The sequence below is a fragment of the Odocoileus virginianus genome, chromosome 28 (genome assembly GCF_023699985.2).
Source record: "Odocoileus virginianus isolate 20LAN1187 ecotype Illinois chromosome 28, Ovbor_1.2, whole genome shotgun sequence".
NCBI lineage: Eukaryota > Metazoa > Chordata > Mammalia > Artiodactyla > Cervidae > Odocoileus > Odocoileus virginianus.
The window spans coordinates 39,586,041-39,605,963 of NC_069701.1; the positions used below are offsets into that span (position 1 = coordinate 39,586,041).

A 19,923-nucleotide genomic window follows, 5' to 3' on the forward strand; every position below is an offset into this window, starting at 1 on the left:
TATTTAGTGGAAGTTTTTGTGCGGATTTATGCCTTCGTTTCTCCTGAGTGAATGCCTAGAAGTGCAACTGCTGGGTCACGTGGGAACACCACGTTTAACCTTCGGAGAACCCTCCATCCAGACTGTTTCTAAAGTGGCTGCACTGGCTCACACTCCCCAGGGACACATGAGCTCCTTTCCCGGATTTGTCCATCTCTCTGAGCCCCTCTGCGGAGTTCTGTGCATCCCTCTCCAGCACACTCTCGAGTCTTGTCGAGTGTTTAACCTGCTCATTGAGTTTCTGATTTCAGTTGTAATTTTTATTTCTGGAATTGCTTTTCAGTCATTTTCTGCAAATTTGATGCTTCTCGCTTCTCTGTCATACTTTGAATGTCCTCTTTTCTCTCTTGAAATGTTTGAGGAAGACTTCACACTGACAGTTGGAGAGTGTCACGGTGGTTCATTCCCTGCTCCCTAGAGAAGTTTATGGCTTTGTTCCTGGGGATTCTGAGGGCTGGCTCTGAAGTGCACTTTCTCCAGAGTTGCCTCTGCTTTGCCAGGCTCTGGAGGCTCCACCACCAACTGGGCCCACTTAATTTTTTAAATTCAATTTTTATTTATTTAACACCCAAAACATTTTGTATTGGGGTATTTTAACAATGTTGTGATAGTTTCAGGTGAACACTGAAGGGACTCAGTCTAACATATACATGGATCCATTCTCCCCCAAATTCCCCTCCCATCCAGGCTGGCACATAACACTGAGCAGAGTTCCCTGTGCTATCCAGTAGGTCCTTGTTGGTTATCCGTTTTAAATACAGCAGTGTGTACCTGACCTTCCCAAAGCCCTTAACTATCTCCCCTGCCCCCAGCAACCACGAGGTCATTTTCTCTGAGTCTCTTTCTGTTCTGTAAGAAAGTTCATTTGCATCGTTTCTTTCTAGATGTCACACATAAGGGCTGTCATGTGACATTTCTCCGTCTCTGTCTGACTTACTTCACCCAGTAGGACACTCTCTACGTTCATCACGATGCTGCAAATGGTACCTGGGTCGACTTTAGATCACATCCTCAGGGTGAGTCTTGATGTGCAATCTGGCTTGAGACACTCATGGGGGACTTTTTTCTTCCTTTTAACTGTTTCTCGTCTACTTAGAGCCAAGGCCAACATGGGGACATCTCCCCCTTCCCACCTGCAGATACTCGGTGGGTGGATTTTTACTGTTATTTACCCACTGCGAAGGTCCTTTTTTGGAGGGTTCTCAGATTTTTGGGAGTTTCTGATCTGACTGACCTTCCTCTTTTCTCAGGGAGGTTCCTGGAAGTGGAGACACCCCCAGCAAAAGGCCACCTGCAGACTTCCCTGATATACATTATCTTTTAATACGTAATGGAGAATTTCAAATATATATACACATACAAAGAATAGTATAGTGATCCCAACAAACTCATCACATGTCATTAACCTCTGGCCAGTCTCAAAGCTCATTCACCTTCTGTGTGGTTCTGAAGCAAACTATAGAAATCATACTGTTTCATCTGAAAGTTCTTCTGTATACATTTCCAAATGATAAGAACTCTTTTCAAAATAAAGTCACAATATATGTACTCACACCTAAAATTTTAAACAGTAATTTCTTAATATCAGTGTTCTGTTTTCTGCTATAATCAGTGTTCAAATGGTCAGTTGCCACATAACTATGAGATGGCTTTCTTATTGTTGCTGCTTTCTTATTATTTCTGGGCCTAACGAAATCCCTTCCTTTCCCAACTTTGCCATACATTAAAAAATGTTTAATTAGTATTGTTTCCTGTATTTGTATGTGTTTGTAACAAATGGAGTTCTCTGGATGTCTAGTCTACTGTTGGTTGCTATTCAGTTGCTCAGTTGTGTCCAATTCTGTGACCCTATGGACTGCAGCACACCAGGCTTCCCCACCCTTCACCATCTCCCAGAGCTTGCTCAGACTCATGTCCATCGAGTCGGTGATGCCATCCAACCATCTCATCCTCTGTCGTCCGCTTCTCCCCCTGCCTTCAATCTTCCCCATCATCAGGGCTTTTTCTAATGAGATGGCTGTTCCCATCAGGTGGCCAAAGTATTGGAGCTTCAGCTTCAGCATTAATCTTTCTAGTGAATATTCAGAATTGATTTCCTTTAGGATTGACTGGTTTGATCTCTTTACAGTCCAAGGGACTCTCAAGAGTCTTCTCCAACACCACAGTTTAAAAGCATCAATTCTTTGCATTCAGCCTTTTGTATGGTCCAACTCTCACATCCAAACATGACTACCAGAAAAACTATTTTTATTTTTAGCATCATTTTTAGGATTTGAAATAGCTCAGCTGGAATTCCATCATCTCCACTTTATTTGTTCATAGTGATGCTTCCTAAGGCCCACTTGACTTGGCACTTCAGGATGTCTGACTCTAGGTGAGTGATCGCACCATCATGGTTATCGGGGTCATTAAGATCTCTTTTGTATAGTTCTTCTTCTGTGTATTTTTGCCACCTCCTCTTAATATCTTCTGCTTCTGTTATGTCCATACCAATTCTGTCCTTTATTGTGCCCATCTTTTCATGAGGTGTTCCCTTGATATCTCTAATTTTCTCGAAGAGATCTCTAGTCTTTCCCTGTCTATTGTTTTCCTCTATATCTTTGCATTGATCACTGAGGAAGGCTTTCTAATCTCTCTTTGCTATTCTTTGGAACGATGCATTCAAATGGGCATATCTTTCCTTTTCTCCTTTGCTTTTTGCTTCTCTTCTTTTCTCAGCTATTTGTAACCCCTCCTCAGACAACCATTTTGACTTTTTGCATTTCTTTTTCTCGGGGACGATCACCGCCTCCTGTACAATGTTAAAAACCTCCATCCATAGTTCTTTAAGCACTCTATCAGATCTAGTCCCTTGAATCTATTTGTCACTTCCACTGTATAATCATAAAGGATTTGATTTAGGTCATACCTGAATGCTCTAGTGGGTCTTCTCTACTTTCTTCAATTTAAGTCTGAATTTTTCAATAAGGAGTTCATGATCTGAGCCATAGTCAGCTCCCAGTCTTATTTTTGCTGACTGTATAGAGCCTCTCTATCTTCAGCTCCAAAGAATATAATCAATCTGATTTTGGTGTTGACCATCTGGTGATGTCCATGTGTAGAGTCATCTCTTGTGTTGTTGGAAGATGGTGTTTGCTATGACCAGTGTGTTCTCTTGGCAAAACTCTGTTAGCCTTTGTCCTGCTTCATTTTGTAGTCCACGGTCAAACCTGCCTGTTACTCCATGTATCTCTTGACTTCCTACTTTTGCGTTCCAGTTCCCTATTATGAAAAAGATGTCTTTTTTTTGGTGTTAGTTCTAGAATATGAACTAGAACCTGTGCCTTAGGGGCAAGTTTTCTATCTGCTGCCAGGTTTTCTTAATTCCCAGCTCCGCCAAGTGGGGCAGGCAGCTCCTGTTATCCCCACCGGCGCAGATTAGGAAACGGAGGTCTCCAGGGGCTCCACAGCTTGCCCAAGGTCCTGAGTGGGGTGGAACTTGCTCCCTGATCCAAGGGCTGGCCGTCCTCCTCCACGCCCCTCCGTGTTGACAAGCGCTGTCCCTGGATCCCTGAGCACCTGGAGAGCCTGGCATGGCAGGATGCTGCTGCCCTCTCGTGGCTAAGCGGATCACTGAAGGCCTGAGCTAGGAGCCCCTGGAGCAGGGTCCAGCCTGAACCCCTGATTCTGGAGGCCCTCAGTCTCTTCCTTGCTCCCCTCCAGGGCCTGGGAGAGATGCTGCAGTGAAGAGGTGAAAAAAGAACATGAGTTTTTCTTTTCTTTCCTAAGAACAAAGAAGATGGAACAGCGAGCAGGCCTGATCACTCCTAGCTTTCACTTGGTGTGTGCGCCCAGTGGCTCAGTCGTGTCCGACTCTTTGTGACCCTTGGACTGTAGCCCGCCAGGCTCCTCTGTCCATGGGACTCTCCAGGCAAGAATACTGGAGGGGGTTGCCATCCTGCCATTTCCCATTCCAGTGGATCTTCCCAACCCAGGGATCAAACTTGTGTCTCCTTCATCTCCTGTCCTGGCCGGCAGACTCTTTACCACTTGAGCCACCAGGAAAGCCCCAGGTTTTACTTTAACTGTTCCTAATCTGTTCTGCCCCCTAACTCTGCATAAGCTTTATTCTGCATCTACCAGCCTTTGCGCGTGCGTGTTAAGTCACTTCTGTACGACCCCATGGACTGTAGCCCGCCAGGCTCCTCTGTCCATGGGATTTTCCAGGTAAGAATACTGGAGTGGGTTCCATGCCCTCCTCCAACTATCCTTTGACTCCATGCTAATTACATCCTGTTGCTCACCTTTACAGAACTCTTTGAAGACTATCCCTTGTAGTTTTTCTCTTTTTGCATTATAGAAAGAAGGCCTCAGTACAATACACAAAAGTCAATGGACCCAACTATTACCAGACAGCCAGACCCAATTACTGGGCTACCTGACACCAGCCTATGTTTTGAAAGAATGCTAGAGGAAGAAGAATGCAAGATCCTGACACCTTTGTTCCTCATCGCCAACCCCTGACTGCGAGCCCTCATCTATATAATCCCCCAGATTCCTCATGAAAAGGAGGCACAGTTCTTGAGGCACAAACCTACTGTGTTCTCCCTTCCACCATTTGAGGATTAAAGCCGCTTTTCCACTTCCTCCAAACTGTCTCCATGTGTTTTTTTTTTTACTTGGTTTTCGTGGGCACACAGAAAGCCAAGATTTCAGTAGCATCAGAGAGGAGAAATAACAAGTCTGCAGCTCTGTCCTTTGTTCCCTGACGGACCTCAGTCAAGTCACCTAACCAGCCTGGCCTCAGTCTTCCCCTCTGTAGAATGGGCATAAGTGAGATCTTCCCTCTTCAGTTAGGAGGATTTCGTGAGCAGGCAGGTGCTCCTGGAGAACCCAGAACCCTGGGCTGGAGAAGACTCACTGGTAGCTCCCTCATCCCCGCCTTCACCTCACCCCCACCCCAGAGAAAGCAGCGGGCAGCCCGCGGGGGGTACACACCCGTGCTTGCCGGGAGTAAACACTCTCGGGGCAAAGTCTGCAGCGTTTGTTGACTGGGCGGTGGGGGCTGCTCATCAAATGTGCCCGCGCGCCCTGCCCGCGGTGAGCTTTGGTCGGAGGCTTTGGTCGGAGTCTCGCTGATAAGCAGGGAGGATGTGTGATCTCGGCCCGGGACGCGCTCGGGCAGGAGGCGCCTCCTCCCCCGCGGGCGGCGCCCCGCGCCCGGCTGCACCTGGCGCTGCGCAGGGACAAGGCCGAGCGCCGCCCCGCCTCGCCGCCGCCTGAGGGTCTGTGTCCTCCCTGCGCCCAGCGCCCCAGCACGGGTCTCTCCGGGCTTAACACCAGACCCGGGTATCCAGGGGATCTGCGCGGGGCGGGGGTGGGGGTGTAGGTGGGGGAGGGGATAACCCCCGCCCACTCCCCCCAGAGCCTGGGGCTGCTGCTGCTTCCAAGACCCCAGGGGCAGAAGGCGGAGCCTTCAGGGGACCCAGGATTCAAAACACGCCCCCCCCCCCCCGCACCAGGCACCCTCCTCCACCGCGGAGACAGACGGTGACTTCCTTCTAGAATCTGTGATCACAGCTTCTGGGGACCATCAGATCCCCACCCCGCAAGTCTGAGCGCCAGGAACGTTCCTGCACAAAGTTTCCCCCGGAACTGCCCACAGGCCCCCTTCCCCTTCCACACCCCACCAGACAGCCGCTCTTGGCCCCCGGCCTGGGGGGTCTCTGTTCCCTGCACACCCCGGCCTCCCATGGGAGCGCCGGCCCCTGTGGGTGCCTGTCCCAGCCCACTCTGTGACGGCTCAGCCCACCTCGCCACCCGCTCTAGAAAGGGGACCCACAGGCCTGCAGACACCCAGGGGGAGACCATGCCAGCCGCACTGAGGGACAGGCCACAGCGCAGAGAGCAGCAGAGAGAAGAAAGAGAGTGAAGTTGCTCAGTCATGGCCGACTCTGTGACCCCATGGACTGTATGTAGCCCGCCAGGCTCCTCCGGCCATGGGACTCTCCAGGCAAGAACGCTGGAGTGGGTTGCCCTTCCTCCTCCAACTCAGGGATCGAACCCGGGGCTCCTGCGCTGCAGGCAGACTCTTTACCGCCAGAGCCACCAGGGCCTCCTGCAGCAAAGAGGGATATGCCTAACATAGGGCAGCTTGTGAGCAGGGGGGGCAGTCTGGGAGGGGGAAGGGGCGCAAAGGAGGGAGGCTGGGGAGGGGGCGTCGGAGAGCTGCAGAACCCTCACCAAGATGGAGGCAGCAGCAACGGCCTGCGCAGCTGGCGACCGAAGGTCACTGCAGGGCCAGGACTGAGTGAGCAGGTGGTGAGGCCAGGCGGCAGCGAGTGTAGACGGTGGGCTGGAAGGGCTTGGCAGCTAGAGAGGAAGGCACGGCGGGGGATGGTGAGGTTTCACTGCCCTTTCTTAAGAAGGGAGAATCTTGCTGGTGTTCGCAAACTGAGCAGCATGAGCTGGCCTGTGGCCAGACCTGAGGGGTCCCTGCAGGGGGCCAGGACCTGGGGCAGGGGAGGTGGTCGCTGTAAGGAGGGGGTAAGCCTGGCAGGGGCAGAGCCTGGAGGCAGGGTCCCTATCCTGGCCTGGTCACTGTCCAGCTGCCTGACCTCCCGCGAGCGCTGATCTCTCTCTCCAGTCTCGAGGGGGGCAGTTAAGACGGGACTTTCTGCCTCCATTCTGTCTGACGCTGGTGCGTGCTTAGTCGTTCAGTTGTAACCAATTCTTTGCGATCCCGTGGACGGTAGTCCGCCAGGCTCCTCTGTCGTGGGATTTTCTTGGCAAGAATACTGTAATGCGTTGCCATGCCCTCCTCCAGGGGATCTTCCCGACCCAGGGATCGAATCCGTGTCTCCTGCACTGCAGGCAGGTTCATTACCGGAAGCCCATTTTGTCTGACATTGAAGGTCTAAAACAGAACAGTAAGTGCCCTCTTGCCCGGGGCTCCAAGCTTCGGAGGGGCCCACTCTGTCCCTCCAGCTTGCCCATTCCCCACAGGAGACCTGTTCCCCGGTGACCCTCCCACCCACCACTCCCCAGCATGGGGTCCAGGCAGTGTGGGCGCCTCTCCCAGACCCCATCTCCTGCCACAGACCTCGCCCTGGGGCGAAAGTCCAGAGAGGTCCTGGGCTGGGTCTCCTGTCACCTGGCTCCAACACAGAAGAGTCCAAAAAGTTCTACCTAGCACTCCCTACCTGGTGTCAGGACTGTGGATTTGTCCAGCCAACAGATAAAGAAGGAACCCACACTCTTTATTCCACAGTCTGTGGGCTGATTTATAACATTATTTTTTTATGGTTACCACCCATAATTTTATTATCTAGGTTCAAAACTCGTTAAGGTTTTGCCACATTTGCCAAAAACAAAAATATCGAAAGTATGTCACAGACAGTATGATGTGTCTCCATTAAACAGTTTGGAAGCAGTCTAAGAACATTCTCTCACATAAACAGAAGAGTTTTGTTTCCTCTTAAAAAAACACTCATAATTCTTAATATCATCAGAGTTGTTTTTACAAGCATGAAATGATCCATCAGGATCACTCTGTTGTCTCTTTTTATCCAAAATATCCCTCCACTTAAAAAAAAAACAACAATGGCATGGGTGTGTTGACAGTGACTTATAATTTTAAGTGGCAGGCGGGGAACTGGGCCTGCCTTGGACCTGTGTCCTGGAGCCCCACATGCCTGGGGTGAGGGTCCCACAGAGGGAAACCTGGTTCCACCAACCCAAGGGTGACCGCCTGGCTCCGAAAGGCCTTGACTTGCCCAGTTTTAGCTCTGAAAGCTCTGCATCCTGAGAATCTCTCAGTTCCAGGCAGACCGAGCTGGTTGATCACCCCAGTTAGTTCCTGGCCCACCTTGAGAGTAGGAGAGAGTGCCTTCCATCCCGAGACCGGCAAGAGGGGCTTCAAGGACCCAGGCGAACAGGTGTCTCCTGCTGCTTGCTCCACGCCAGATGCATCAAAGGCCAAGGTCATCCCTGTTGCTGCCCAGCTGGCCGTGGAACTGGACCGGTGGCTGTGTTTCCTGGATGACTGGGCAAAGGTGTGTGCCCTGGGGGGTCAGGCACCATCCAAGAAATACCTCAGGTCCCGCAAACAGCCTGAAAGAGAGAGATCAGCACTTGGAATTCCCCCGATCCTGGAGGGTCTCAGTCCCCTCCCACCCTCCCTCCTGGAGGAGGATGGCAGAGGCCCAGCTGGCCCTCCCCTGCTGAGGTTCTCTGCTGCTCGAAGCCCAGTGGAGCTGGAGGAGGGGAGAAACCAGGAGAAGCCGTGACTGGGAATAAACCTTCGATTTGATCATTAAACTGGAACTGGAGTTGTAATTCCTAAGCGGACGCGGCCCCTGGGACTAGAAGGGACCTGAGGATTTACTGCCCATGAGAGCGACCGGGGAGGTGTGGCAGCTGCCCAGGGCTCCATGCAGATGCTGGGTAAGGCCTCCACCTCGCCCCGTGGACTCCTGTGTGTACTCCTGAGGGCCCGTGGTGTACGCGGCTCTCAACAGAAGCCGGGTGTATGCGATCCACTTTGTGATTCCAAACAGCTCCTCAAGGTCAAAGATGAATGGCCGCCCCGGGCCCCGTGGACACATGTTCACACCCGTCCCACGGCCTGGCGGTGGCCACACGGGGCCCTTCGCCTCCACTCGGCCTCCTCCCTGGCTCCGGGGAGCTGCCCTCTCCCGGTGCTGCTCTCCTCTGAGCTTGGGGGGGCCCCAAACCCTCAGCCCTTGAACCTCCTTCATAACAGCTCCTCCAGGATCACGGCCTCAGGTACTGAAGATTCCCATGTTTCTAAGCCCAGCCTAGCCCTCCTCCCCAAAACCCAGATCCTGACCACTCTACTCCTTCACCGGGAAGTCTACTAGGATCTCGGATAGATGAGTTCAAGGCAGGACTCCACACTCCTTTCGTTCACCAACACTGATGTCATAGTGAATGGCAGCCCCTCAGCTGGCCTCCTGGGCCCCTCTCCCGCCCCATACAGGAGCAGAGAGAGCCTATAACATGGAAATCAAATCTCAGGCTCCCTCTCTTCCTGGCCCTCTGATGGTCCCCAGCTCACTTGGAGGAGGTGGTTCCCAGGGCCCTGCAGAGCTGGCCTGCTCTTTAAAATATATATATATATATATATATATATATATATATATATATATATATATATTTGGTTGCACTGGGTCTTAGTTGCAATATGCGAACTCTTAGTTGCAGCATCTGGGATCTAGTTCTCTGACCAGGGACTGCACCGAGGCCCACTGCATTTGGAACATGGAGTCTTAGCTACTGGACCACCAGCTAGGTCCCTCTGCTCCTCTCTGACCTTGGCTGTCTCTCTGCTTCAGCTGCTCAGGCCCCTCACTGTGCCTCAGGGCCTTTGCATGGACTTCCCTTCTTCCAGGTCCCTGCACAAATGTTCACTGTCCTAGTGAAGCCTTCCTTACCTCTGTCCCTCTTGCCCTGCTTAATTTTTTCTGGGACAGGACATGCCATAGGGCCACCTAGAGCAGGGGTGGGCAAACACATCTGTAAGTGGCTGGATGGTAAACAGTTCAGGCTTCACACGCCACACGGCCTCTGCTGTGACCACTGATCTCTGCTATTATTGTACAGAATAAATCGGAGGTGATCCCTGGATAAGCCCTTACCTCTCTGACTTCAGTTTCCTTCCCTGTAAAATGGGTTTATGAAGATTAGGGACTGTGATAGATTCCTGTGTCTGCCATGACAAATGACCACCAACTGGATACTTGAAACAGCAGAAATGTCTTCTTTCAACATCTGGAGGCCGAAAGTCTGAAATCAAGGCATGGGCAGTGTTGGGCTCCCTCCAAACGCTCTAGGGAAGGACTCTTCCTCACCTCTTCCAGCTTCTGGGGGCTCCAGGTGTCCCTCAGTTTGTGGCCTCCTCCCTCTGCCCTGTGCTTCCATCTTTGCACAGCCCTCTCCTCTTCTGTTGTAAGATGATGTCATTGGATTCAGGGTACCCCGGGATAATCCAGATGACCTCCTGCTCTTAAGATCTTCACTATGCTTGCAAAGACCCTTTCCCCAAACCAGTTAACATTCATATGTTCCAGGATTAGGGTGTGGATGTACTTTTTGTACTTGGTTGCTCAGTCATGTCCAACTCTCTGCAGCCCCGTGGACTGCAGCCCGCCAGGCTTCTCTGTCCATGGGATTCCAGGCAAGAATATTGGAGTGGGCTGCTGTGCCCTCCTCCACGGGATTTTCCCAACCCAGGCATCGAACCCAGGTCTCCCGCACCTGAGCCACCAGGGTAAGCCCAAGAATACTGGAGTGGGTAGCCTATCCCTTCTCCAGGGGATCTTCCTGACCCAGGAATCAAACCAGGGTCTCCTGCATTGCAGATTCTTCTAAAAACTAAGATCATGGCATCGCATAACATTTAACATACTATTTAACAAAACATAAAGAGACATTTAACATTTAACACACTAATATTAAAAAAACTAAGATCATGGCATCCGATACCATCACTTCATGGCAAATAGATGAGGAACCAATGGAAACAATGACAGACTTTATTTTCTTGGGCTCCAAAATCACTGCAGATGGTGACTGCAGCCATGAAATTAAAAGACGCTCGCTCCTTGGAAGAAAAGCTATGATCAACCTAGACAGCATTTTAAAAAGCAGAGACATTACTTTGCTGACAAAGGTCTGTAGAGTCAAAGCAATGGTTTTTCCAGCAGTCATGTACAGATGTGAGAGTCGGACCATAAAAAAGATTGAACACTGAAGAATTGATGCTTTTGAACTGTGGTGTTGGAGAAGACTCTTGAGCATTCCCTTGGACCATAAGGAGATCAAACCAGTCAATCCTAAAGGAAATCAGTCCTGCATATTCATTGGAAGGACTGGTGCTGAAGCTGAAGCTACAATATTTTGGCCACCTGATGGGAAGAGCCAACTCACTAGAAACAGCCTTGATGCTGGAAAAGATTGAAGGCGGGAGGAGAAGGGGACGACAGAGGATGAGATGATTGGATGGCATCACCGACTTGATGGAGTTTGAGCAAGCTCCGGGAGTTGGTGATGGACAGGGAAGCCTGGTGTGCTGCAGTCCGTGGGGTCGCAGAGAGTTGGACACGACTGAGTGACTGAACAACACCTCTTCAGCTTACTAGGGGCTCCCCACGTGGCTCAGTGGTAAAGAATCTGCCCACCAAAGCAGAAGGATGCAGGTTCAACCCCTGGGTTGGGAAGATCCCCTGGAGGAGAAAATAGCAACCCGCTCCAGTGCTGGGTTGGGCAGATCCCCTGGAGAAGGGATAGGCTACCCACTCCAGTATTCTGGCCTGGAGAATTACAGGCTGAGCGACTTTCACTTTCACATCACTTTCCAGTGGCAGACTGCAGTCCACTGGGTTGCAAAGACTTAGCGACTGAGCACATTCAACCTACTTCAGGTATCTTTAAAATGCTTAAAAAGGAGAATGAACTTTGAATGTTGACTCTTTCAGCTGCAGTGAAAATAAAACTGCCAAGTGGACCAGATGCTCCTGGGGCTGCCCAGGGCGTCCTCGCCAGGACGTTAGTTACAGGCAAGCCAAACCCCAGGGAGGGCTGAGGATCAGGGCCGCAGAATCTAAGGGATGGATGAAAACTACTGGAGGGAGACGAGCAAGCAGATGGTGCCTACATGAGAGGGGTGCCTGGCAATCCAGCCCCACGCCCTGTCGTGCACCCATGTCAATCATGAGTCATGTTAATGCAGGGCTTTAAAGTATTGAGAACACTGGTACAAGTCCTCTTCTCTTCTTTGAGGGTGGGCAGTAGTGTCATGGCGGGGAGAGGCCCTCGGGGATGGGAAGGATGGCCTGTCAGATGACGACGTTCCCACTGCACGCCTCGGGAGAATGCTCGAGGCTCCGAAGCCCGGAAATGCTGGAGCCCAGGGCACACCTCTGACCACAGCAGCCAGGCCTGCCAGGCGGGAGGGCTCGCGTGCCCAGAATAACTCTCCAGAGTCAGCATGTTCTAGCTCAGGAGGGAAACCAAAGAGGCACTTTTCCCCCAAGTGTCACGGGCTGAAATGTCATCCTCTGATGGGCCCTAAATGGACCCCAAATGAGCCCCTGTCCCCAGAAACGATTAGATCTGACAGGTGCTGAGCCCCCCTTACTTCACTGCGATGGAACTCGCATCTGAGCAAGGAATTGGGAGTGAACACTTGCAAATGCAAGGCCTAAGAAAAGCTGGGTGGCGTGATGAGCTGTGACAGGCAGCCTTCTGGGGAAGTAGAAGCTTAGCACGTTCTCTGGTTGCTTCTTACATTAGTGAAGAGTTTAAAAATGACTGCCCTTATGAGGCTGGACTCCTGCAGAATCAAACAGTGATTTGATCTCATTGTTCTTTGCAAACAGCTTTCCTCGAAGCTCTGATCAGTCAGGCAACGTGGGCTCTCACTCCAATGCTTTGAGACATGGGGCACAGTCCTGTCCCCCACAGGTGGTCTCTGGTGACCCCTCCAGAGTGGTCATTGTGAGAGTCCCCTGGACTGCAAGGAGATCAAACCAGTCAAGCCTAAATGAAATGAAGCCTGAATATTCACTGGAAGGACTGATGCTGAAGCTGAAGCTCCAATACTTTGGCCACCTGATGTGAAGAACTGACTCATTAGAAAAGACCCTGGTGCTGGGAAAGATTGAAGACAGGAGGAGAAGGGGTGACAGATGATGAGATGATTGGATGGCATCACCAACTCAATGGACATGAGTTTGAGTAAACTGCAGGAGATAGTGGAGGACAGGGAAGCCTGGTGTTGCAAAGAGTGGGACATGACTGAGTGACTGAATAAGCAGAGTCCCTAGGGGCCACCCTAGGGCCCCTTCTCTTCCTTCCCACAACCAGCACCTTTGGGGAGTCCCACTAGCTCTTCCTAAAGCACCTGGAATTCAGCCCCTTGTGATTCCCCCCCCCCATCCAAGCTGCCATTTCTCCTGGGTGCTACTGTGGTACCCACTGCTGGCCAGTTCCCAGCATCTTCTCTTTCATCCTGTCCTCATTCAGCAGCCAGAATGATCCTTTTATAAATATAAATCGGATCTTTTCAGTTCATTCAGTCATTCAACAAACATTTATTGAGCACATACTGTGTCAGGCCCTGGTGGAGGCTCTGGGAATACACGTGGAATAAAAGAAGTGAAAGTCTATTCTTGTGGAGGGAAGAAAGATAAGTAAACAGTAGTCTGTCAGATGTTGGTCAGTGCAAAGGAGAAAAATTAGGCATAGAAATGGGAGCAGGAAGTGCTGGCAAGGGTGGGTGTTGGAGGGGGTGTGGTTTGCAATCTCCAAGTGGGGTCAGGGAGGGTCTGGCTGAGGAGCTGCAGATGTGAGGGAGCAAGCCATGGGGGTAACAGGGGTAAAAACAGTTCCAGCGCAGGGGCTTCCCTGGGTGTCCAGGGGTTAGGAGTCTGCACTCCAATGCAGAGGCCTGGGTTCAGTCCCCGGTCAGGGAACTCCATCCCACGTACTGCAGCTAAGAGTTCCCATAGTGCAACCAAAGGTCCCACAGGTCACAAAGCAGCTAAGACCCTTGTGAGCTAAGTCATTTCGGTCGTCTCTGACTCTGTGACCCCGTGGACTGTAGCCCGCTAGGCTCCTCTGTCCATAGGATTCTCCAGGCAAGAATACTGGAGTGGATTGCCATGCCTTTCTCCAGGGATCTTCCCAACCCAGGGACTGAACCCGCGTCTCCTGCCTTAGCAGGCAGATTCTCCTACTGCTCCCTGGGAGTAGCTCAGACATCCCTACTTCCCCAGGCATTGCAGCCCAACACCCTCATTCTTCACGGCATTCCTGAGTCTGTTAGTGGTGTTTTGGTTTGTTTGGATTGGTTTTAAATGTATCTATCTTCTTGTTTTTGTTTGTCTTCTTCCCTAGAATATAAACCCTAGGGGACAGAGACATTCTGCCTGAGCGCCAACTTTGTAAAGTTGTCACAAATACATGAAGAATGCCTGTATCCATGGACGGGCCGTTCTGGCGAGCTGTCCATTGCTGTCTCAGCACCTGCAAGGTAAGTGGTGTTCTCACCGCTTTATAAGAGGAGGAATCCCCCAGAGAGGTTATATTTGGACTTGCCCAAGGGCACAAACCCTGGGCTTCCCTGATGGCTCAGAGGGTGAAGAATCTGTCTGTGATGCAGGAGACTCGTTGATGCATGGGTCAGGAAGATCCTCTGGAGAAGGAAATGGCAACCCACTCCAGTATTCTCGCCTGGGAAACCCCAAGGACAGAGGAGCTTGGTGGGCTACAGTCCAGGGAGTCATAAAGAGTAGGACACGAGTGAAGGACACACTCTCAACAAGGGCACACCTGGTTCTAGGAAGCAGCAGAACCAGAGTTTGAATTTGGGCCTATGGGTTCCAGAGTTCCTGTTGCTCCTTGCCAGGGCTTCCTGTGCCCCGCAGGGTTCAGTAGCCGAGCTTGATGCACAGGTGGGCACGGGGCGGGGGTGGGGGCCGGGGAGGGGTGGTTCAGAGCCTGCTTGTTGAATGATCAAAGGTGAGGTCTGCATCCTAGAGGCCGCCTACAAGCATATTTGGGAGAACGACGTGTCTACCACTCAGTCTTCGCCTACCCTAGTTAATGTCGAGGGTGTACGTTTAGTTTAAAAGTAAACCTCAAACCCACCCCGATTCCCCTGCAGCTCCCACCTTTCGCCATCACCGCTTCTGTCCCTGCCCCGGACCCTCCTGGCGGTCGCCTTCACGGGCCCCCTCCCCGGTGAGCACAGGTGCCGTGGGACCGCCCCGAGGAGGACGCTGCTGGGGTGGCTGCGGTCGCCGGAAAGCGCGCGCACCTGGCTCGGGGCCCCTGGCTTCCAGCCCCGAAACTGCCTGACCGCCCGTGCCCTGGGGCAGCCCTCTTCGCACAACCCGGCCCCGTGCCTCAGTTTCCCCACCGGGCGAGCCCACTCCTGGCCGCTCTTAACAGGTGACACACCTGCTTCCGGGGCTTGATCCGGCCGCAGGCCCGGCGGGGCGCAAACCGGGCGCCCGCCCCCGCGCCCCCGCGGAGCCCCGGCGCCCGGCCCCTGGGGGCAGGGGGCGCGGGCAGAGGCGCTGGGACCCCGCGCGCGGCGGCCGCCTAGCGGCAGGCCGGCTCCGGGGGGCGCCCGCAGGAGGGCGCGGCCGGCGCGGGGGGCGCGGAGGGCGGTGGCGGCGGCGGCGGGGGGCGGAGACGCGGCTCGGCTTCCGCTCCCGCGCCTCCTCCCTCCTCCCCCGTCGTCCTGGCCCGCGGCGCCCGAGGGGGGGAGGCTGCAGGCGCCCGGAGCCGCGCGAGGAGCCCGGCAGCCGCGCCATGGAGCCCGAGTGAGCGCGGCGCGGGCCTGTCCGGCTCCGGACAACATGGAGGCGGCGCCGCCCCGGTCTCCCGCTCCTCCTCCTCCGCCGCCGCTGCTGCTGCTGCTCGCGCTCTGCTGCAGCCTGGCCCCCGCCGCGGGTAGGTGGGCGCGGGCCGGGGGGACAATGGCCCGGGCGTCCGGGAGACTCGGTTGGCCCCGCGGCCAAGTGCGTCGCGCCGCCGCCGAAACGACTTTGCAAGTTGGGGGCGAGTTGGGGCGCGCGCCGCGGGGCCCCGCCATCCCCCGCCGCGCCCGCCGCCCGGGGGCCGCGCGCGGGCCCTTTGTCTCGCCCGCCCGGGCCCCTCCCGGGGACGCCGGGCCCCGTCCCGCGCGTCCCGGGCCGGCGAGCAGGGCGCGCGGGCGCCGCCGACCCCGCCAGGTGCGGCGCGGGCGGGTTCTCACCTGCCCGGGCCCTGGGGCGCGCTCGGAAGTGCGCCCGCCCCGAGCCGGCCGGGCGAGGCCGTGCGGGCACCGTGGGGACCCCGGCCCCGCGGGCAGGCACGGAGCCGGGACGTTCGGCCCGGAGGCAGGCCTGGCCGCCCTGCGTCGGGAACTCTCTTCCCGAGCCTGTTTCCGATGGCCGCGCGGCCGGCCTGCGAGCTCCGGGAACTGATTTAAGTCGCAGAGAAAGTTCTGAACCCTGCGCGGGGCGGCCTGGCCTGCGGCGCTGCCCCTTTCATCTGCGTCGCTGTCGGGTTCCCAGCGGACTGACACCTGCCAGGTGTGCTCGGTCGACTCGGACCACTCATCTGGGCCGTTGGGGCCCCCAAATCGTGACACCCCGCGGGTGTCCAACCCCGGGGGTCCGGCTGCGTGGGGCCACCGCGGGGGGAGACGGGGCCCCAGCCTGCGGCGTGGGGGCCTCAGCTGTATACACACACCCCCTTTGGGAGATCGGAGCCTGGGGACCTTTCTCTCCAACTGTTGGTGTGTCCCAAGGGGTGGAGTTGAGGTCAGGAGGACTCAGGAAACGAAGCGCCTTGTGAAAAGCTACACATGTTCTTTTAATTTGGAGATTGCCATGTGGTTTTTGAAGCAAGCCTCTCTCGCTACCTAAATCATTCTCTTCCGACGTGAGTGTTTTGTTTTTCTGGAGTGTGGCTGGCCCAGTGGACCCCGGAGCGGGAGTCCTGTGCGCCCTGGGCTGCTCTTCTGCTGGTGGCAGTTGGGGGTGGGGGGCCTCGGGTCCCTTTGTCTGGGCCTCTTTAAGGCAAACAGCTGTCTCCCTGAATATTTCCAGCGAGGACACTGCGGGGAGGTGTCCTGGCCTGGCTCTGTGGTCACATTCCCGGGGCTGCGGCCCCTCCGTTGAGGTTTGGGGGGGCGAGAAGGGGTAATTCCTCAAGTCTTCTTGCCTCCCGCCCCGATCCTCGGAGACCCTTGTCAGTTTCAGGCTGAATTTGCCTCTCTCAGGAGTCTGTTTACATTCTTGGCCCTTCTGATACCAGCAAAAAAACAATGACAGTATCTGGGTAGTTCAGGCCGACACCACTGCTTCTCTTTCCGGAAATGCCTGGATCACGGAGGCAAAAGAGTTTTTTTTCTTTTGGGGGGGGGGAGATGTTTGTTTTAAAGGTGGGGTTACTCTGCCGGCAGAGTAGCTTTTCACTGCGTTGCAGTTTCGGATTTCCTGGACCTTGGGGTGGTGATGTTGCTGGACTGGAGTGCCTGTCCTGCGGTTCGAGCCCCCGAGGAGAAGGATCACATTTGTGGAGCTCGGTTGCGTAGGAGGCAAAAAATAGAGTTGATTATTTTAACATTAAGGAAGCATGTCAACACGAGGTTTTTAGAGCCCCGGCTAATGTGGTAATCTGGTCCTAAAATGGAAGGAGAGGGAGGGAACTTTCTGCAGAAACTATTTTGACTGCTCTTGACATGTCATGTCCCTGATTTTTGTGTTAGATTTACACCACAGTCTAGAGTGGAGCCCGTAAGTTGGTAGCTAATTATTTTTCCTGATTGCTTCCTGTTGTAATTTGAAGTGGTGAGCCCAAGGAAATGCCTTTGTTGGAGTGGTCCTGGAGTTGGGAGTGGTCGGCCCCAGCTCCACGGCCGGGGTCTCTCCCTTTTGGCCCCACTGCACTGGCCCCAGGACCATCCCCGCGGGTGGGGGTGGGGGCGGTTCCTGCAGATGCTTACTGCCTGGCCCACAGGTGGGCATCCAGTTAACTAAGTGCTGTGGGAAGTCCATGGAGAGTCCGCTGGCGGGACCCTCTGCTTCCCAAAGCGGGGGCCCACGTGCCTGTAACCCTCCCGTGCAGTTCCAAGAATTTACCCAGTCCACCCGCACGTCCCAGCATATGCTGTGGCCATCCCGTCGTATTTGGAACCCGTTTAATTTCAGCTGCGCTGTGTCATTGCTCAGGCATTTAGCAGAATTTGCTCACGGGGTGGTGGGGGAGTGTAGTTAGTTAGGTGAGGATTTCCTGTCCTGCCACATGGGCTTGCCAGGGCTAAGGTCAGGAGCCCTGGGGGTCAGACCCCTTGGGTCTAGAGCAAGGGTCCCCAACCTCCGGGATCTAATACCTATTAATCTGAGGTGGAGTTGATGCAATAATAATAAAAGAAATAAAGTGGCCAGTTAATGTAAAGCATTTGAATCATCCCCATACCATACCTTTCCCCTACCCGCCTGGTCTGTGGAAAAATTGTCTTCCATGCTGTCGGTTTCTGGTACCACAAAGGTTGGGGACCACTGGTCTGGAAGCTCAGTGGCTGTCTGACTTTGGACATCTTGCTTAGCTTCTGTGTATCCTGTGTCCCCACCTGGTGGCCTCCCCCGGTCAGGAGTGTCGCATCCTGCCTGCGAAACCCTTAGCACATCCCTGGCCTAGGGGAGGAACTGTTGGTGGCAGAGCTGTGGGGCCTGTTGGCTAATAAGGTCCTTGATCTTTCTGGCCTGGAAGGTCTGAAAGCTCTTATCACACAGTCTGGATTTCCCTCCTGTGTGGAACCTTGAACATCCCATCCACTGTCTGACTTGTTTTTCGCTGCAGCGCTGGGTGAAGGGTGTGGTGGTGAGCTGAGCTGAGCCTTGATTGTTGGGGGCGCTTGGGCAGTTGACTTCACCTTCCTGTGTCTCAGTTTTCTCTTCTGTAAAATGGGCATAACAGTACTTCCTGCCAGTAGGTCAGGGCGTTGACACATGCTTGGCACTTGTATCATTGCTTTTATTGATGCTGTTACTGTTGGTACCTGCTGAAGCGCTGGGGATAGGATGGGGCAGAATGGCGGAGGAGGCCCGGGCCTTTGTTGTCAGGGTGTCTGGTTGACAGGGAGGCAGGGAGAAGCTGACTGTGCAGCTCTGGGGGCGGTGGGCTCCGTCCCAGGACCCTGTCCTCAGAGATCCGGTGGTCTCTGCTGAAAGAGGCCAGATCACGCTGCAGAGTCTGGATGTGGTCCAGAAGGCACTGGAAGCTTCCGGAGACTTTAGCTGGGGGAGGGAGATAGGAAACGCAGGGGAGAGGTGTTGAATTGATCTTTTTTTTTTCTTTTTTTAAATTGAGGTGAAAATCATGTCACATAAAACTAATGATTTTAAAGAAGACAATTCAGTGGTACATTCGCAGTGGTATACAAGCACCCCCTTCTGTCAAAATACAAAACATTTCCATCGGCCCAGAATAAAACCCTGCACCCTTTAAACTTCCCACCCCTCTGCCCCAGGTCTCTATGGCGTTGCCTGTTCTGGATACTTAGTCCTCAGGGACTCACAGGCTGGGTTGCCTGTCGCCTCTGGCTTCATAATTAGTGGAATGCTTTCGAGGTGTGTCCACGCTGTAGTGTGGGACAGTGCTCTGCTCCTTTCACCGCTGGTCAACCTTCCGTTGCGTGGACAGGGCACATCTGCTCGTCCATCCACCCGCTGATGGGCTGACCTTGCGTGGGTGCTTCTCCCAGCAGGCACGGGCTAGGAGCCCATTGTCCCCGTGGGGTTTGGACAGCGGAGGCTGTTTAGAGCTGGGCTGGGGACGTGAGCACATTAGCTTCGGAGATGGGAGAGCCCGTGGTGAAGGGAGCTTGGCTGGGGGACAGACTGAGGGCCCGTGCTGGCCTCTGGTGGGGTGAGGGACCCTGGGAGGGGCCCTGGTGGACTTAATGCTTCAATATCACAGAAGCCCTGGAAGGAGCTGGACATTTTTGGCTTACAAGGCCTCCGGGATGGTCACACGCTGTCAGAATGGGGAGGCTCTGATGGGAGTGGGGGCTGCGTCCAGCCCCTTCCTCTGCCGGGCCCGGGACATATTTGTGCAGGAAGCAGCAGGCTGTCCACCCTGCGGGCGCCCCAGGAACACCACGGGTCAGAACGCTGCCGATGTGGAGGCCGATGGGGACAGCAGTGACCTGGAAAGCTGGCCCCGGGGCCCCTCCCCTGCTGTGGGCTGCTGTCCGCTTCCTCTCCAGCTTGGGAAGTGGTTGGTTAGCTCTGGGACTCAGTTTCCTCATCTGCAAAATGAGGAGGATGGCATGTGTTTTTTGGGGGTGCTGGCGGGGGTTCAGGAAGGCAGAGTCTGCGAGGA

The 19,923-nt window shown here is 54.1% G+C and overlaps 1 protein-coding gene and 2 long non-coding RNA genes across 5 annotated transcripts in view; all 3 read left to right on the top strand.

Moving 5' to 3' along the window:
* Nucleotides 1–856: 856 nt before the first annotated feature.
* LOC139031904 (uncharacterized) lies at nucleotides 857–4,671 on the top strand. The gene is made up of 2 exons (XR_011484424.1): nucleotides 857–1,055; nucleotides 4,379–4,671. It is a non-coding gene; the product is annotated as an uncharacterized lncRNA (long non-coding RNA).
* A 476-nt stretch (nucleotides 4,672–5,147) lies between these two features.
* Nucleotides 5,148–8,337, top strand: LOC139031903 (uncharacterized). Of its 2 annotated transcripts, none has more exons than XR_011484422.1 (2): nucleotides 5,148–5,367; nucleotides 5,541–8,337. It is a non-coding gene; the product is annotated as an uncharacterized lncRNA (long non-coding RNA). The 2 variants fall into 2 exon arrangements; XR_011484423.1 differs by having other exon boundaries at nucleotides 5,148–5,303.
* A 6,954-nt stretch (nucleotides 8,338–15,291) lies between these two features.
* LRP5 (LDL receptor related protein 5) overlaps nucleotides 15,292–19,923 on the top strand; it is a 125,577-nt gene continuing 120,945 nt past the window's right edge. For both annotated transcript variants that reach the window (XM_070457758.1, XM_070457759.1), the window contains exon 1: nucleotides 15,292–15,501. In XM_070457758.1, the coding sequence (XP_070313859.1) occupies nucleotides 15,408–15,501 (94 nt within the window). In that variant the 5' untranslated portion in view covers nucleotides 15,292–15,407. The remainder of the gene's footprint in view (nucleotides 15,502–19,923) is intronic.